The sequence below is a fragment of the Choloepus didactylus genome, chromosome 1 (genome assembly GCF_015220235.1).
Source record: "Choloepus didactylus isolate mChoDid1 chromosome 1, mChoDid1.pri, whole genome shotgun sequence".
In the NCBI taxonomy this organism is placed as follows: Eukaryota; Metazoa; Chordata; class Mammalia; order Pilosa; family Megalonychidae; genus Choloepus; species Choloepus didactylus.
The window spans coordinates 191,379,909-191,396,965 of record NC_051307.1 but is presented as its reverse complement, the minus strand read 5'-3'; the positions used below and the strand labels follow the sequence as shown (position 1 = coordinate 191,396,965).

At 38.5% G+C, this 17,057-nt stretch overlaps 1 protein-coding gene across 1 annotated transcript in view; it reads left to right on the top strand.

Annotated features, from left to right (window-relative positions):
• The window catches only part of SCN11A (sodium voltage-gated channel alpha subunit 11), a 129,792-nt gene that overhangs the window by 12,312 nt on the left and 100,423 nt on the right, over positions 1-17,057 (top strand). Inside the window, exons 4-5 of the mRNA XM_037828765.1 lie at positions 14,297-14,425; positions 15,611-15,705. Coding sequence (XP_037684693.1) covers positions 14,297-14,425; positions 15,611-15,705 — 224 coding nt within the window. The remainder of the gene's footprint in view (positions 1-14,296; positions 14,426-15,610; positions 15,706-17,057) is intronic.

Here is a 17,057-nt window from a genome sequence, read left to right as displayed (position 1 = left end):
CCTTCTTGCCTCTGTGCTTTTCTATTGAGAAATCTGCACATAGTCTTATCAAGCTTCTTTTGTATGTGATGGATTGCTTTTCTCTTGCTGCTTTCAGGATTCTTTTTATCTTTGACGTTTGATAATCTGATTATTAAGTGTCTTGGCATAGGCCTATTCAGATCTATTCTGTTTGTGGTATACTGCGCTTCTTGGATCCGTAATTTTATGTCTTTTATAAAAGATGGGAAATTTTCATTGATTATTTCCTCTATGATTGCTTCTGCCCCTTTTCCCTTCTCTTCTCCTTCTGGGACACCAAGGACATGTACATTCCTGCATTTCGTTTTGTCCTTAAGTTCCTAGAGATGTTGCTCACATTTTTCCATTCTTTTCTCTATCTGTTCTTTTGTGTGTAGGCTTTCAGGTGCATTGTTCTCCAGCTTGTGAATGTTTTCTTCTGCCTCTTGAGATCTGCTGTTTGCTGTTGTATGTTTCCATTGTGTCTTTCATCTCTTGTGTTGTGCCTTTCATTTCCATAGATTCTGCCAGTTATTTTTTTGAACTTTCGGTTTGTTCCTTATGTATGCCAAGTGTTTTCATTATATGCTTCATCTCTTTTGCCATATCTTCCCTCAACTTTTTGAATTGATTTAGTCTTAGTTGTTTCAATTCCTGTGTCTCAGTTGAAGTGTAAGTTTGTTCCTTTTACTGGGCCATAACTTCGTTTTTCTTAGTGTAGGTTGTAGTTTTCTGTTGTCTAGGCATCTGATTTCCTTGGTTTCCACAGTCAGGTTTTCTCAGACCAGAACAGGCTCAGGTCTCAGCAGGAGGCAATAGTATCGTGTCTCCCTGAGGGTTTGTTTAAGAAGATTGGTACACTGTGTGTGGCCTCAAGTCACTGTGCTTTTCATAGGTGGTGCCTGTCAGCCTGTAGCTCTAGACTGATGTAAGAAGGTGTGGCCCATGGCTGTTTTCCCCCAGGCTCTGAGATCTGGTTCTGAATGGAAGGCAGGTAGTAGAGCTTGGCATCACTTTCTTCCTCTTAGGGAAAATATACCCCCCGGGGCAAGGTCATTTACATTTGAATAGACTGTCTGTCTGTGCTGTCTCCACACTTGTCTGGTCAGAGTGCTGGGAACTGAAAACGGCTGCGGCCTTCTCCACTGAGCTGAAAAAGGGACAGAAATCCCCCTTCAGGGCCAGTCCATGGCCACTCTCTGACTCTCTAAGGTGAGTCATCACCAAAAGCCTCTCTCTGCTTCTTGGGGATTCATATCTTGTATTGAGCAGTCCACGTTTATTAACTAAACCCCAGTTGGAGCTCAGCTGAGCTGTATTTGCTTGCTTGGAGAGTGCTGCTCTCTAGCACCATGAGGCTTTGCAGTTCAGGCCATGGGGGGAGGGGCCTCCTGGCTTGGATCCACAGTTTTTACTTACAATCTTGGACATTCCTCCCAATTCAGGTTGGTGCATGATGTGTGGACAGTCACGTTTGTCCCCCCGTTGTTATTCCAGATTATTTACTAGTTGTTCCTGGTTGTTTATTAGTTGTTCCAGGGGGAAAAACTAGCTTCCACTCCTTTCTATGCCACCATTTTCTTCCATCTCTCTATTCTCCCCTTGTTTTTGTCAGCTTTTTGAAACACTATTATTTGGCACATATACATTGATAACCATTATGTCTTCCTGAAGTATTCATCCTTTTATCACTATGAAATGTCCCTCTTTGTCTCTAGTAGTAGGCCTTTTTTTAAAATCTGTTTCGTCTGTTATTAATATAGCCACTCCAGCTTTCTTATGCTTATTATTTGCATGCTGTATCTTTTTTCATTCTTTTACTCTGAATCCTTTTGTGCCTCTGTTCTTAAAGCTTATCTCTTGTAGGCAGCATATAGTTGGTTCTTGTTTTTATCCAATCTCACAATCTCTGCCTTTTGATGGAATGTTTAGTCACTTTGCATTTAATGAAATTGTTGCTAGTTTTGAATTTTGGTTTTGGTTTTCTGTTTATCTCATCTGTTTTTGTGGGGTTTTTGTTTGTTTGTTTCTCTGTTCTTGGCCTGTGTGTGTGTGGGGGGGTGTTAATTTTATTTCTTGACTATCTTTATACCTCTTTACACTAATTTTTAGTAGTTGATCCAGGGATTAAAATATATATCCTTAATTTATCACAATCTACTTAGAGTTAATATTGAATTACTTCAGGTAAAACACAGAAACCTTGAAACAGTAGAATTCCATTTACTTTTCCCCCAATTTTTGTGCTGTTTTGTCATATATTAATATTAACATGTTATAAGTCCAATAATAAAATTTATAATTTTTGCTTCAAACATTTTTGTGCCTTTTAAATACATTCCTTCCTGTAGATCAAAGTTATCTGCTGGTGTCATTTCTCTTCAACTTGTACAATTTTCTTTAACATTTCCCTTAACTGAACTGAAGATCAGTTCTGTTGGTAACAAATTCTTTCAGTTAATTTTTATCAGAAAATGTCTTTATTTTGTATTCTCTTTTGAAAGATAGTTGTGCTGTACATGGAATTCTTGGCTAACAATATTTTATTCTTTTAACATTTTAAGTATGTCATTCCAATGTCTTCTGGCCTCTGTTATGTTGCTTTCTCACTTCCAGGATTTCCAGCTGCTCTGCCAGCCCTGAACTCTGTCCTCAAAACTTCAGGGCTGCAGTCCTTGGGCTGGAGAGTTGGGGAGCTTATTGGATGAAAATTTTACAGATTTTCATAATTCTTATGAATTGCAGTTAATTTTCATAATTCTTGTACATTGCAGTTACCTTACACTGGAAGGAAACTGTCCTACAGTTTCTGCCTCTTTTTGGTCACTTTCAAGTGCCAACAGTTGTCTTTTTATGTTTTGCCCAATTTTGACACTCTTTGTCTGTGGGAGATTTGTCCAACCACTTCATGCTTTCAATGATTATCAGTTGTCTTTTAATTTTGTTTATGATGTTTTTCTCTTTTTAGGAGTAAAATTTAACAAACTTTTCTTTTATGTCTATGTAAGGCTTTTCCAGCTTTAGGTTATAAAAGATTTCCCTATGCTTTCTTCTAGTGCTTTTCTAGTTTCTCTTTATAAAATTTAATATTTTATTAATTTGAAATTGATCTAAGTATAGGGTGTGAATCATACAATTCATTTTTTCATCCCAATGGCCACTCATTTGTCCCAACACCATTTATTAAAGAGACAATCTTATTGCCACTGATTTGAGATGTTACCTATGTTATTTGGATCTACTCCTGGACTCTCATCTATTCTATTGCTCCATATTTTCACACACCAGAACTATACTCTTTAACAATCAAGATTTTCTAATGTTGTAATATCTAGAAATGCTAGAGATCTTCTTTTTGCGTCTCCTTTTGAGAATTGTATGGCTTTTCTTGTTGGTTTGTTTTCCACATAGTCAGGTTTGTTAGTTTTATTGAAATGGCTATAAAATTTATAAATTAACTTAAAGGGAATTAACATCTAGATAAGTTTGGAACTCACAGAGAACATGATATGTCTTTCATTTGTTAAAATCTGCTTTTGAGTCCTTCAGAATTGCATTAAAGTTTTCTTTAGATGAATCTTCCAATTTCTTGTTAAATTTATGTTTGTGGATTTTATTCTTTTTGTTGCTACTACAAATGTAGTCTTTTCTTCCGTTATATCTTCCAATTGTTGTTCTATAAAAACCATTGATGTATATAATTTTGTGCTATCTTTGGTAAAGATATCAATCTCTGTTAAAGATTATGCTTTTTTTTGAAAGGAAATATTTTTATTTTTAACTGGGTGGCTTAAAACATCAGAAAGTTGTTCTCTCACAGTTTTGGAGGCTAGAAGTCATCAGCATGGCAAGAGAGGACCCTCCCTGGCCTTTTCCTAACTTCTGGCAGTTACTAGCAACCCTTGGATTTCCTTGACTTGTGACAGCATAACTCCAATCTCTGCCTCAGTCTTCACATGATCATCTTCCATCTGTTTTGATGTCTCTGTGTCCAAATTTTCCTCTTCTTATAAGGATCCCAGTCATGTTGGATATATGGCCCCAACCCAATCCTGTATGACCTCATCTTATTTCCATATAGGTCACATTCTAAGGTTCTGGGTGGACTTGAATTTTTGGAGGCACACTATTCAACCCAATGCAGACAGCGTCCCATATTTTCCATATCTTGGGATGGTTTCTACAACATAAGAATGAGCCATTCCTTGAAAATTAAAGGAAAGAGAGAATGAAGTATCCTGTAGAGCATTTATATATACCTACCCTTCTTTTGTGGGGTGGTATATAAGGAATTGGATAGTTAGCGGAGTAAGGAGGGATTAATTTCTTAATAGCATTTTCATTTTTTTCCTTGGGAATTGTCTTTTTTAACTTCAGAATTCCTCTGAACATTTTGCTGTATCTTCTTTCTCATATAATTTTATTCATGTTTTTTCTCTTTTTTGTGATTAGTTTTGCCAGGGGTTGACTATTTTTATGTTTTTCTAAAATCGTCTCTAAATTCTGTTTAAAAATTTAATTTATTTTTCTATGTTCTTTTGTTTTCTTCATCATACTTTTGTTAGGATTTAAGGTATTCTAAAATATGAATTTAAATGCTTCATTCATTCATATTCCTTCTTTTTATATACAATGAAAACTTTTATAGGGATGATATTTATGAATACAACTTTGGCTCTCTCCTCTAGTTTAATATGTAGCATTTCAATTTTTAATGTTTTCCATATCTTTTTTTAAATGCATTTTTTAATTGTGAACTTTAACAAAAATACATAACAGTGATACTTTCAAAATACAATTCAACAAGTAGTTAGAGAACAAATTTCAAAGAATGTCATGGGTTACAGTTCCACAACTTCAGTTAATTCCATTATTGTAAAGTATAACATACATACAGAAAGGTGTCATCTCTCAATGTACAGCTCAACAAGCAGTTATATCAGTGATATCAAAAACTATTATGGGTTATAGTTCCACAGTTTCAGTTCTTTCCTTATCATGCAATATAGGGTATATACAGAAAGAAGACTTTCAAAGCAAAATTCAATGAGTAGCTATGGAGCAAATTTCAAAGGATGCTATAGGGTATAGTTCCACCATGTCATCTACCTCCTTCCTGCTATTCCAACACCCCAGCATCCAAACAAATGTTTATATAAACTTTCAGTATTCACAGACCTTTGTTAAATCTTATCTTGTTTGTTGCTACCCCTTTCTCTTACTTAATCTCCTTCTCCATCTTCAGGGGTATCTAGACAGTGAGCACCCCAACTTCTTCACATTGAAAGGGTATGCCGACAGTATGGGGAAGGGGGCTGCATCTGATTATTGTTCTTAAAGAGGCTGTTGCCTCTGGGTTTTAGGCCTTGTCTGGCATAGGAAAACTGGTGGATTTAAGTTTCTGAGAAATTTAAACTCGGTGAGTGAATCTTTTATAGAATCTCAGGTAGGGACCTAGGTATTTCAGGACTACTTTTGGTTAGGGCAGGGCATACTGTGGCCATATGGGAGGTGTAGCTGAAGCTTGCATAAGAGAAGCCTCCAGAACAGCCTCTTGACTCTACTTGAGATCTCTCAGCCACTGTGACCTCAGCTTTTTACCTTTTATTCCCCACTTTTGATCAAGTAGGCATTTTCAATCCCTCGCTACCAGGGCCAGGCTCATTCCTGGGAGTCATGTCCCACATCGCCAGGGAGACTCCCTCCCCTGGGAGTCATGTCCCTCATCTCAGGGAGGTTAATGAATTTATTTGCCAAGTTGGGCTTAGAGAGAGAAAGGCCACATCTGAGCAATGAAAGAAGTTCCCTGGAAGTGCCTGTTAGGCATAATTGTAGGAGGGCTCAGCCTCCCATTTACAACCCTGAGTTTCACAAGAGCAAACCTCAAGTTGACGGCTTGATTTATTAAGTAGTGGGTTCCTAATTTCACTTAATAAATATTCTATCCCAAGATAAACGGTCAGTTTCTTACATTATCATCACTTCGTTGTGCAATCATCATCAGTCTCAGCTTCAAACAATTATCATAACATAATACATCCCAGAGCTCTTATTAGCTGCTTATTATTCATCCCTAGTATTAGCATAGTGTTGGTAAGTTATTCCTATTAAATGTAGTCTTTAATATGTAATGGGTAGTTTTTCCATACCATTCTGTTGTTAACCCTCTTCACCAGTGTCATACCTCATAAGTATGTCATAGTAACAGTCATTTAGGTTTGTGGGGCTACTCTGTGGGTTATATGCCTTTAAACAACCAGTTAAGAACATGTTCGCCTTCAAGGCACTGATACTTATAATCCCATTAATGAACCATAGTTATACCTGACCATTCCCATACCATTAAATTCACCCTCATTATTTTGTCTATACATATTAGATTATCCTTCTCCCTTCACTAACTTCTGTCTATCTCTAGGTCCCCTATATTCTACATTATAAGACACTTATTTTACATTTTTCACAGAGTTCACATTAGTGGTGATGTACAATATCTCTCCTTTTGTGTCTGGCTTATTTCACTCAGCATTATGTCTTCAAGGTTCATCCATGTCGTCATGTTTCACGACTTCATTCCTTCTTACTGCTGCGTAGTATTCCATCGTGTGTATATACCACATTTTGTTTATCCACTCATCTGTTGAAGAACATTTGGAGTGTTTCCATCTCTTGGCAATTGTGAACAATGCTGCTATGAACATCAGTTTGCAAATATATTGTTGTGTCACTGCTTTCAGATCTTCTGGTTATATACCGAGAAGTGAAATTGCTGGATTGTAGGGTTACTCAATATCTAGTTTTCTGAGGAACTGCCAAACTGTCTTCCAGAGTAGCTGTATCATTTTACAGTCCCACCAGCAACGAATAAGAGTTCCAATTTCTCCACATCCTCCTCAGCACTGAAGTTTCCTGTTTGTTTAATGGTGGCCATTCTTATTGGGGTGAGATGATATCTTATTGTGTTCTTGAGTTGCATCTCCCTAATAGCTAGTGAAGGTGAACATTTTTCATGTGTTTTTTGGCCATTTGTAGTTCCTTCTTGGAGAAAGGAACTTTTCATATCATTTGCCCACTTTATAAATAGGCTGTTTCTACTTTTGTCATTGAGTTGCATTTCTTTATTATGCACGATATATCAGTCTCTTATCAGATACATGGTTTCCAAATATTTTCTCACATCGTGTTGGCTGCCTCTTCACCTTTTTGACAAATTCTTTTGAGGTACAGAAGCTTTTGATTTTGAGGAGTTCCCACTTATCTATTTTTTCTTTTGTTGCTTATGCTTTGGGTGTAAGGTCTAAGAAGTGACCTCCTATTACTAGGTCTTGAAGATGTTTCCCTACATTATCTTCTAGGAGTTTTATGGTACTTTCTCTTATATTGAGGTCTTTGATCCACCTTGAGTTAATTTTGTATAGGGTGTGAGGTAGGGGTCCTCTTTCATTCTTTTGGCTATGGATATCCAGTTCTCCGAGCCCCATTTGTTGAAGAGCCTGTTCTGTCCCAGTTCAGTGGATTTGGGGACCTTATCAAAAATCAGTTGACTGTAGATCTGGGGGTCTATTTCCGAATTCTCAATTTGATTCCATTGATCAATATGTCTATCTTTGTGCCAATACCATGCTGTTTTGACTACGGTGGTTATATAGTAGGCTTCAAAGTCCGGATGGGTAAGTCCTCTCACTTTGTTTTTCTTTTTAGAATGTTTTTAGCAATTTGAGGCCCCTTTCCCTTCCAAATAAATTTGATATCTAGCTTTTCCAAGTCTGCAAATTAGGTTGTTTGAACTTTTATTGGTATTGCATTTAATCTGTAGATCAGTTTGGGTAAGATTGACATCTTAATGACATTTAGCCTTCCTGTCTATGAACATGGAATATCTCTCCATCTCTTTAGGTCCCCTTTTATTTCTTTTGGTAAAGGTATATAATTTTCTGAGTAGAGTTCTTTTACATCCTTGGTTAAGTTTATTCCTAGATACTTGCTTTTTTTAGTTGCTATTGTGAATGGAATCTTTTTCTTGAGTATCTCTTCAGTTAGGTCATTTCTAGTGTATAGGAACATTACTGACTTATGTGCATTAATCTTGTATCCCTCCACTTTGCTGAATTTGTTTATTAGCTCAAGTAGCTGTATCATTGATTTCTCAGGGTTTTCCAAATATAAGATCATATCATTTGCAAAGAATAACAGTTTTACTTCTTCTTTTCCAATTTGGATGCCTTTTATTTCTTTGTTTTGCCAGATTGCTCTGGCTTGAACTTCTAGCACAATGTCCAAGTGACAGTGGACATCCTTGTCTTGTTCCTGATCTTAACGAGAAGGCTATCAGTCTCTCACCAGTGAGTACTATGCTGGCTGTGGGTTTTTCATATATGCCCTTTATCATATTGAGGAAGTTTTCTTCAGTTCCTACCTTTTGAAGTGTTTTTATCAAAAAAGGATGCTGAATTTTGTTGAATGCTTTTTCAGCATCTATTGAGATGATCATTTGATTTTTCCCTTTTGATTCATTAATGGGTTGTATCACATTGATTGATTTTCTTATGCTGAACCCTACCCTTGTATGACTGGAATGAACCCCAGTTGGTCAGGGTGTATAATTTTTTAATGTGTTTTTGGATTCAATTTGCAAATATTTTGTATAGAATTTTTATATCTATATTCATTAGGGAGATAGACCTGTAGTTTTCCTTTTGTGTAGCATCTTTATCTGGTTTTGGTATTAGAATGATGTTGGCTTCATAAAACGAGTTAGGTAGTGTTCCATTTTCTTCAATTTTTTTTAAAGAGTTTGAGTAGGAATGGTGTCAGTTCTTTTGGAAAGTTTGGTAAAATTTCCCCATGAAGCCATCTCGCCCTGGGCTTTTATTTGTAGGAAGCTTTTTGATGACTGATTGGATCTCTTGTGATTGGTCTGTTGGGGTCTTCTATTTCTTCTCTGGTCAGTCAAGGTTTTTAATGTGTTTCCAGGAAATTATCCATTTCCTCTAAGTTGTCTGGTTTGTTGGTGTAGAGTTGTTCATAGTATCCTCTTATGATTTTTAAAATTTCTTCAGCATCCATAGTAATGCCCCCCTCTCATTCATTATTTTGCTTATTTGGGTCTTCTCTCTTTTTGACTTGTCAGACTAGCTAAGGGTTTGTCAAATTTGTGGATCTTCTCAAAGAACCACCTTTGGTTTTATTTTTTCTCCCTATTTTTTTTTTTTTTTGTTCTCCATATCATTTATTTCTGCTTTAATCCTTGTTATTTCTTTCTTCTACTTGCTTTAGGATTAGTTTGCTGATCATTTTCTATCTTCTTCAGTTGTTCCATTAATTCTTTGATTTTAGCTCTTTCTTCCTTTTTAATGTATGCATTTAGAGTTATAAATTTCCCCCTCAATACCACCTTTGCTGCATCCCATAAGTTTTGATATGTTGTGTTCTCATTTTCATTTGTCTCTAGATATTTAGCAATTTCTCTTGCAATTTCTTCTTTGATCCACTGATTGTTTAGGAGTGTATTGTTTAATCTCCAGATATGTGTGAATGTTGTAGATCTTTGATGGTTATTGACTTCTAATTGAATTCCATTGTGGTCAGAGAATATGCTTTGAATAATTTCAATCTTTTTAAATTTATTGAGGCTTAATTTATGCCCCAGCATATGATCTATCCTGGAAAAAGTTCCATGAACACTAGAGAAGAATGTATATCCTGATAATATGGGATGTAATGCTCTCAATCTATCTGTTAAATCTAATTCATTTATCACATTGTTTAGGTTTTCAATTTCCTATTGGTCCTCTGTCTTGTTGATCTATCTGTAGAAGAGAATGGTATATTGAAATCTTCCACGATTATTGTGGAAACATCTATTGTTTCCTTCAGTTTTGCCAATGCTTGTCTCATGTACTTTGGAGCACCTTGATCGGATTATGATTGTTATTTCTTCTTGGTGAATTGCCCCTTTTATTAGTATATAGTGTCTTTCTTTGTCTCTTATGACATCTTTGCGTTTAAAGTCTATTTATCTGAGATTATTATTACTACACCTGCTTTCTTTTGGCTGTAGTTTGCATGGATTATTTTTTTCCATCATTTCACTTTCAATCTTTTTGTGTTGCTGGGTCTAAGATGAGTCTCTTGTAAACAGCATATTGATGGTTCATGTTTTTTAATCCATTCTGCCAATCTATATCTTTTAATCGGGGAGTTTAATCCATTCACATTCAGGCACACAGGTAAGAAAACCCCTCATCCTGGAGGGGTGGCAGTCAGAGCTGGCTAGAGGCACCTTGTGCCTCCAGCATGTAGTAGGACTAAGAATTTTCAAGTCTTGGAGGATCTGATCAGGGAATAGACCATGTAATCAAGCCTGGAATGAAGGGCAGTGTGAGTGAGGGTGAATAATTCAGAGAAATCTAGTTTGATGATCCCTGGAGACCTCCTACTAGAGTCTGGAGGTGCTTGTTTTCCATTATGCCTCTGTGCTGGTTTAGATGTATTATGTCCCCCAAAATGCCATGTTCTTTAATGCAGTCTTCTGGGGGCAGATGTATTAGTGTTGATTAGGTTGGAATATTTGGATTAGGTTGTTTCCATGGAGATTTGACCCCACCCAACTGTGGGTAATACCTTTGATTATATTACCTACATGGAAGTGTGGCCCTGCCCATTCAGCATGGGTCTTAATTAGTTTACCTGAGCTCTATAAGAACTCAGACAGGAGCTTGCTGCTGCAGTTTAGAGAGTCATTTTGAAGATGGCTGTTGAAACCTGATGCTTACATTTTGGAGAATGCCATTTTGAAATGCAACCTGGGAGCAAGGAGACACAAGCCACCTGCCTTCCCAGCTAAGAGGTTTTCTGGCTGCTAATGGCCTTCCTCCAGTGAAGGTACCCTATTGTTGATGCCTTACCTGGGATGCTTTATGGCCTTAATACTGTAACTTTGTAACCAAATAAACTCCCTTTATAAAAGCCAATCCATTTCTGGTATTTTACATTTCCAGCAGCATTAGCAAACTGGAACAGCCTCTTTAGAAAATATTGTTATTTTCAACTGTTTCCACAGATTCTTTTTAAATTTTAAACTTTTAATTTTGAAATACTTTCAGACTTACAGGACAGTTACAAAAATAACATGAGCCCCATACAGAGAACTCCATCATACACTCACCTCCCCAGATACCAAGATCCGCCAATTTTAACATTTTGCCACATTTGCCGTATCTTTCTATCTATTCATCAGTCTATCAACCCAGCTATCTATCCAGTCATCTATTTGTCTTTCTGTTTTAGTTTCCTGGCTGCTAGGACAAATACCATGCAATAGATTGTCTTAAACAATGTTTCACTGGCTCACAGTTTTGAGGCTAGAAGTCCAAAATCAAGGTGTCATAAAGACAATGCTTTCTCCCAGAAGACTGTGGCATTCTGGGGCTACTGGCAATCCTTGGTCTTTGGCTTTTCTGTCACATGACAATGCACATGGCAGCCTGACTGGGCTTCTCTGGGGTCCACTGACTTCCAGCCGCTTCCCATGACTTTCTCTCTATGTGTCTGAATTTCACTCTGCTTTTAAAGGATTCCAGCAATAAAATTAAGAGCCATCCTGATTCAGTTAGACCATACCTTAACTGAAGTAACCTCATCAAAAGATCCTATTTACAATGAGTTCACATCCACAGGAATGGATGAAATTTAAGAACATGTTTTTCTGGGGTACATAGCTCCAAGCCCCACAAACTGTCTTTCTGCCTGCCCGAATATCTATTTAGCAATCCTTTTTCTGAATACTTGAATGTCAGTTGTATATATCATACTCCTTGAACACCTAATACTGCCACTTACAAAGAACAAAGATATACATTTATGTATCCACCTTAAGTGTAGTTATCAAGTTCAAGAAATTTAACATTGAAATAAAGCTTGCAGTCTATATTTCAATTTTTTTTCATATGCCTCAATAATGTCCTTTTGAGTCTTTTCCTTCCCTTAGATCCTGGCCAGGACTGTATATTGCCTTTAATTGTCATTGTCTCTTTAGTTGCTCTGGTTCCACAGATTTTTAAAATGGGAATTTGGGAGACCTCTTTCACTCACTCTATCATCTTCCTAGAAGTATTCTCTAAATCTTAAACTACATCTCTTGTCTTTTGTTTGGCTTCATGGGTTTCTGGGACCTGGTTTAGAGGTCAGAATTTGGAAAGTGCTCTCTCTCTCTCTCTCTTTCTCTCTGACCACAAGTTTTGAACAGGTCCATTTGCCCCTGGAGAGCTCTCTCCTTTCCTGGGTGTGGGCTTTAAAGAGTGGATCCCTCTCTGTTGCCGGGTGGTATTTGGAATCTGACAAAGGCCAGCCCACTCAGGGGCTGTTCCTTGGAGAGGGCACATGACACCTCTGGGAATAGAAACCATCATGGCAGCCTCAATGGGGAAAATTAGCTCCCCTCTGAAGAGGTGGCTGTTCGCTGTGAGAGGCAAATTGAGAAGGCAGGGTCTGCTGCTCATTGCTTTCAGAAGCTTCCCTGGATGGCTTGTGGTCAACAGAGCAGGTATTGTGAAGGAGACAGATCCAGGAGAGGGCATTGTTCCCACAGCAGTGATTTGTCCTGCCCAGCACTTGTGGCCCAAGATGTAATGAGTCCTCTCTCCCCACTAAGAGAAGCAGTAGCCCAACTGGAAGCTAACTTGCTCTAATGCCATTTTCATTACTAAAAGATCCATAAGGCAGAGATCCAAAAGAACTCTTGTTTAGGCTGTAGGAAGGGTTGGGGAAAGCTGCTGCTCTCCTCTGCCTGCATTTGGATGGGCAGTGGATGCATGAATGTGGGAGTGGAAGAAGGCTGTTGAAAATGTCCTCATGAAAGGAAGCATGCAGCTGAGTGTTCGGGCCCATGGGGGTAGTATTTCTTCAGTTTTGTTTGGTTAGGAAGCGTTTAAATGGGGAAATCAATTCTAAGTTAATAGTGCTTATAGAATAAATGCAAAAGTCCCTAGGATGAGGTGATGAGGTTCTGTTAACCCACCCGGATATCGCTCATGGTCCTGACTAGATACCCTAAATATGCTTAAATTTGACAGAGGGGCTGATTTGCATGGTGGGCTGGGGTCATCCTCTCACCAAGCTCCCAAGCCCTGCTTTCTGCTGATGTTCAGGTCTCTTCTCTTTATCAGATATCATCTTGGTGTGGCCTGTCCCACCATTGACCAGGCTTCAGATGGAATAGGGAGAATGGTGGGGATGGGAAATGGTTGGGCAGAAATGACAATCAGGGGCTGCCTGTCTCATTTGCTTGAGATCCAGATGAAAGCTTGCAAAAGTCTCACAAATGTGCAATTATAGCCTTTTTACGTTACCTATAACTTTAAAAATTATACCTGAGTTTAAAAGATGATATTTCAGAGCACACATTATTTAATCTGATGTGTTTGTTCATTTGTCACCTAAAAGGTGAGCAACTCAGAAGATGGCTGAAGCAGAAAGCAGCTCATGCTTATGGCAGCTTCATCACTGCCATTTGGCTGCTTTGGAGTTTTTTAAGTTCCCGCGACTTTGGTTCTTTAGCTTTAAGAACTAATAATGGCTGGATATTCTACCTGAAAACATCCACTTCTTTCACTCTGAACCAGCAGGTTATTTGACTGACTAGATTATTTCTGTCTCAGAAGTGGAACCAGAGTGTGTGTGTATGTGTATGTGTGAATATACGTATGTTTGTATGTATGTATGCATGTCTATGCAAAGCCAGCATTTTTTTACTGCTTGGGATTAAAGCAAGAGAGACAGGGTATTGTGTTTCCATTGTAGTGTTTTCTGTTTGTTTGTTTAAGAGGAGAGGGGACAGAAGGCAAATAAAGTAATTAGAGGACAGACTATGACATACAGAACTAATGGGAAAACATGGAAAGACCCAGTTTTTTGACCTGTCATTAACTCTCTTCATTGTTCCTTTGCCATCATCCCCTTCTGTACATCAGAGTGATCACTCTAGAATGGTGGTAACAGGCTACAATCCCTAGTCCTAGGGTGCTCTCCTGTGCCGAAACTACTCTCAAGTATATGACCATAAAGCTAGACGTTGACAACCCAGCGTTACAACTTTTTGGATGAGCCTGTTTCTCAGACATTCTAAATATCAGGACATGCCTGAGGAGCTTTCTGAACTCTGGTTTGCTGAAGACTAGAATATTAACTGTCACAATGAAATGGAGTAAAATATCTTCAAGATCAGTTAAGACAGTTGGGACTTTTTGCTTTCCATGTCACTTATGCTCTTTCTTGTTCTCAATGATTTGCTTTGTAGGTATGTCTTTACTGGGATTTATATTTCTGAAGCTTTGATAAAAATATTGGCAAGAGGTTTTATTCTGGATGAGTTTTCTTTTCTTCGAGATCCATGGAACTGGCTGGACTCCATTGTCATTGCAACAGCGTAAGAATGTTAAAGATTTTTATTGAAGAGATTGGGGTGGAAAAGAAGTCTCTTTGCTTCCATCAGGTCTCTGTGTGGATCCATGTTGAGTGGCTGAGTGTGGCCTAATGATGCCTACGGCTCTGAGGGCAGAGTTGGTTGATCTTGAACAATAGCATGAAGCCAGTTTTGTGCCATGCAGTGGCTTCAGGCTCAAATCCATTTCTAGGCCACACTCATGCTCTCATTCCAGCCGTCCACTCACCAAACACTGGCCTGTGCAAGATACAGGGCTTGTAACCACAAAACAAGCAAGCAAACAATGATGGTTCTCACCTTCTTAAAGCTCACAATCCAAAAGGGAAGACAGACAAATCATTACAATTACAATATGGTATGGTGAGTGCTAGGATAGGGATTATGCATGTATTGGGCTGCCAGTAGGAAGAACCTAGGAGTCTAAAAAATCTTTTGCTACTGATAAGTCACAGAGAGTTTTTCTCATGTTTTCTTCTAGAAATTTTATTATTTGGGTTCTTATGGTTAAGTCCATGGTTTGCTTTGAATTAATTATTGTGTGTGAAGTGAGATAAGGGTTGAAGGTTATCACTTTAGCATCTGAATTATGAGACAAAGTCAGCAAGATAAAAAATGAGAAGAGCCTTCCGAAAAGAGGGGAAAGCATATTTAACAGCCCATGGTCAGCACAATACTAAACTTAACATTACGTAGTTGTGCCAGGCATTTTGCTAAGCACTTTGCATATATTTTCTTCTCTAATGTTCACAAAATCCTGTTGAAGTAGGTCCTATTAATTTCAGAGTTTTACATTTGAAGTTTCAATGGTTGTGTGCTCTTGGTTATTGGGAAGCAGTGTAGTGCCAGGCTGCCATATGGTAGTAGCCAGTCAATAATATTTGGATTGATTTCTGTTATACATCAGTGTAGCTGCAACTGCATGATTTATTTCAAGGAGTCCTCTTTCAATGTCCAAATATAAGAATTAAGGCTCCTGTGCAATCCATGGTCCATAGCCATGGAGACTGATATTGCTAGATCCTGAAGGTGAGGCTGGAAGGTGAGGCCATGGATTTCATCTTGGTGGATACAGGCCCCAGGACACACTTCTTGTAGTCTTTGTTGAGATGTGCAGCACAGCCCACAGGATTGAGCAAGTCCAGGGTTTCCCTGTGCTTTGTCTTGTAGGTGTGCATCATTTTCACCAACCATGAGCATCAATCTGTCATCCCTGCGTACCTTCCGAGTGTTCAGAGCTTTGAAAGCAATTTCAGTAATTTCAGGTAAGGCACTCTAACGTTCAACGCTAGCTCTTAGCTGGAAATAATGTTGTTCTATATTTAAATTTTTCAAAATGTCATTGTGTGAATCAAAAAACGAACTACTTCACTACTCATTTATTTGATTATTTAACAGATGTCTATGGACCACTTGTGCCAACAGACAAAGATCCCTATCTCGTGGATGTTACATTCTAGTTGGGAGTGGGGAGATGATCATTAAGCAATAACTATAATAAATATGTAAGTTTTTAGCATATTAGAAAGTTATATGTGCCATGGTAAAGAAAAAGAAAAAGTAGACAATGCAAGGGGTATTGGAAATCCCAGGGGTCTGGGGAAGCAGGTTGTAATTTTCAGTAGGGTGGTCATGATAGGTGTCATTGAGAAGATAAGATGTGAGCAAAGATGTGAAGGCAGTGAGGAAGTTATGCAAGAGATTTATGGGGAAGAATATCCTAGGCATAGATATTAGGTGCAAAGACCAAGGAATAGGATGCAGGTGGGGCTAGAGCAGAGGGAGCGAGGACCCAGCTGGTGAAAGTGAGATCACAGAGGTGAAGGGGAGGCTTGTAGGCACTGAAAGGACTTGGGCTTTACTGTGAGAGAAATGGGAGACATGCAAGGGCTTTAAGCAGAGGAGCCAGAAGATGGAATGTAGGGAAGCAAAGGTAGGTGGAGGCATGGTGGCTGCCATGGTGTATTAGGGTTTTCCAGGGAAACAGAACCAATAGAACCAACATGTGTGTGTGTGTGTGTGTGTGTGTGTGTTTTAAGAGATTTTTTATAAGAATTGGCTCACATGACTGTGGGGATTGGTAAGTCTGAATTCCATAGGACAGGTCACAAGCTGGGAACTCTGATGAAGGTTTCCAATGAATTTATCAGGAGAGGCTGGCTGGCTGAAGTACAAATGGAAATTCTTCTTTCTGTCTGCCTTCAACTGATTGAATAAGACTTCTCTCATTGTTGAAGACAATCTCCTGTGTTGATTGTAGATGCAGGCATCCATAGATGCAATCATGTTACTGATTATTTAAATCCACAAAATATCCTCACAGTAATAATCAGGCCAGTGCTTGCTTGACCAAATAACTGGACACCCTATCCTAGCCAAGCTGACACATGAATTTAACCATCACATATGGGAATGTGCTACTCAATCTTCTGCTGCCAGGAGCATTGTTGACTGATGACCCCAGCTGTTACCACTGTAGATCCACTATTGGATTCATGTCCATGCCAAGGCCACACTTCCCATGCATGTGAGGGCACTGGGACAGGTCTCATTTCTGTAGGATGCAGGACTCTTCTAATGGGAAACTTTGGCTTAGGGGCTCCCCATCAATATGGCT